The 2,500-nt window shown below is 36.5% G+C and overlaps 1 protein-coding gene across 1 annotated transcript in view; it reads left to right on the top strand.

The window, feature by feature from the left end:
* Nucleotides 1–923: 923 nt before the first annotated feature.
* Nucleotides 924–2,500, top strand: part of LOC138004982 (transmembrane anterior posterior transformation protein 1 homolog) — a gene marked incomplete at its 3' end in the record, with an annotated part of 11,568 nt that continues 9,991 nt past the window's right edge. The window contains exon 1 of the mRNA XM_068851277.1: nucleotides 924–1,525. Within this exon, the coding sequence (XP_068707378.1) occupies nucleotides 937–1,525 (589 nt within the window). The remainder of the gene's footprint in view (nucleotides 1,526–2,500) is intronic.

The following is a 2,500-nucleotide window of genomic DNA, read 5'->3' as shown; positions in this document are numbered from 1 at the left end:
GCTCATGTTAATATAGATTCATTTCATTCATCGAATCTTTCAAGGAAACAAATGAGCCCTCTTCCAACATCAAAGCAATACAAAGCCAGCAAAGTCGGATGAGCTTTGAGCGAAAATCAAAAAATCCGCCAAGATTGAGTTTAAGGTCATTCCCCTGAAATAGAACTGACGGTAGATTTTCGTTCAAACTTTGCCTATTGGTTGTTCATATAAAGGAATTTAAATTTTGTTATAAAAAAGAGGGGTCCCCACATTTGCTTAGGAGCAGGTGCACCTTGAAATACCCCATAATTCCTTAAAATATGAGCTTCAGAATCGTTATTATTTGAATCGTTCATGCCATGTCTTATGAGAGGAGAAAAAAATAGGGAGAAAGCAAAACAAGAAATATAACTATAGATATACTGTATCAACTTCAAGGAATAATTAAATATGTTTCATCATAAAAACACTCATTTACAATCAACCCTGATTCAACTTGTTACTAGCATGCAGCGATCTCGAGGTCACCATATCTGTTCAATAAGTTTACTTTTCCGCTGATTATTTATTTTTGTGTAATAGAAATTTGTTTATATTCCTGTTATTGGAAGAAGGTGATTACTAGTCTCAGAAAAAGAGAGAAAAACTACAGGTCACCATACTCGTTTACGGGAAAATGACGATTTATCTCTCTCACGACCCAAGCCGTAAAGAAAACTCCGCCATTTTCTGTATGTGTGTGCGCTAATAAAATAAATCGTGCGCAGTAAGGATGCACAATGCATACAGGGGAATGACCTTAAAGAGATGTCATGGTAGTCGTCATGGTAACGGTAACTAAAATTGAGCCCGCGAAGAACTGGTAGCTACTAGGAAAAAGGTACTTTCGGTCAGCTTGGAATAAACAACAAGCGAAGTACATGCGCAATACGTTGTTCAGAAAAAATATACAACATGGAGGAACATGCTGGTGGCCAAAGAAATGATTTTACCTCTGCGATTCCGTGTGATAGCGATTTAGAAACGGAAATTGTCATTCGTAGAGAGCTCATAGATACACGTTTTAGCCCGCACGAGGAAAGCAAGGAAAGATCGATGGAAAAATTAAAAATGGGTCTTGAAAATGAATTGAAGAAACTGGATAACACAGATGATTTGGACAAGGATGGTCAGATTGAGCCTGTAGAGGACAAACATAATTTTACAAGAGAGAAGGAATGTGAAGTAAATGAAGTTGTACGAAGAATGGATTTTACCGATTTCGATTCTACTCCCAGTGGAACTTTTAAAAATGATCGTCTTCCAAAGACGTTTAATACACATGTCGACAAATCACCTGGGATGGAATTCAGATGTAGGCATTCCAACGGGGAAAAGTCTATTTCTCAAGGTGATGAGACTGTATTTCTTCAAACCAGTGATCATCTCTTAGAGATGAACTCAGTGGATCGTGAGGAAAAGTCTTACAAGAAAGATGATGAAGGTCCTGTCATAAAAGAAGAAGCTTCAGAGCAAAGACTGTATGGTGGTACTGGTGTGAAGAGTAAGTCTTTTCTATCAAGAAAATCTGATGCTGTTGTGCTTTTCATGACCCACACTCAATCACAACAATCGCAGGGGGCAAGATAGTGGTGAGAGCTCTGGACATCCGTGCAAATGCTCTCTTTTTTTCTAATTCCACTTTGATCACATATTCAGTTCCACCAGTTCCGTTTGTCAAAGGACCTTTTCATGGTTCTGATGCCATATTGGCTGGGAGGCAAACACGGCTTAAATTACAGTGAATGTATGGGAATCTTGCAGACTTTGAACCATTATCAATCCTTTAAGGTCTGACGATTGTGGATAGCGAGAACACCTCTAAAACAGCACTTCTATTGAGATTATTTTTGTGAAGTACAATGACCAGAATCAAGCTATAACGATCGTAAACATTTGTAAATGTCCTATAAACCATTGTAAACAAAATTATGCAAATTCCCCCTAAATTTGAAGCGACATGGGAAGATTTCTAATATCTAATTTTCAGACATTGCACCTTGTACAATCATCTAATTTTCCATTGAGTGAATGATATTAATGAAATGACTAAAACGATTTTAAAATTTTTGAAATCTGCCTTTTTGCAGTAGAGTTGCAGAGGTTTGAATTCGGCCAAAATCCCATACATTCACTATAATTTAAGCTGTGTTTGCCCCCCAACCAAAAGGGCATCAGAAACTGTGAAAAAGTCTATAGCCAACTCTTGGCATCCTTCCAGCTGGGTTTCTTTAAAATAGATGGCCCCCACAATATTGCGTTCTAAAAATAAAAAGGCACTTCATTTTACTTCTTAACATGTTACATGTATAACTCTGCATTGTGGTCATTCATAGTCTTTTTGTTACTATTATAGGAACTAATTAGCAACAACTTAATGCTTGTGCTGTAACATTAATAATAATAATAATAATAGTAATAATAATAATAATAATAATAATAATAAAAATGAACGATTATGGTGCTTGTAGGAATTTGC

This window comes from Montipora foliosa, chromosome 6, assembly GCF_036669935.1.
Source record: "Montipora foliosa isolate CH-2021 chromosome 6, ASM3666993v2, whole genome shotgun sequence".
NCBI lineage: Eukaryota > Metazoa > Cnidaria > Anthozoa > Scleractinia > Acroporidae > Montipora > Montipora foliosa.
This window is presented reverse-complemented; position numbering and strand designations above follow the sequence as displayed.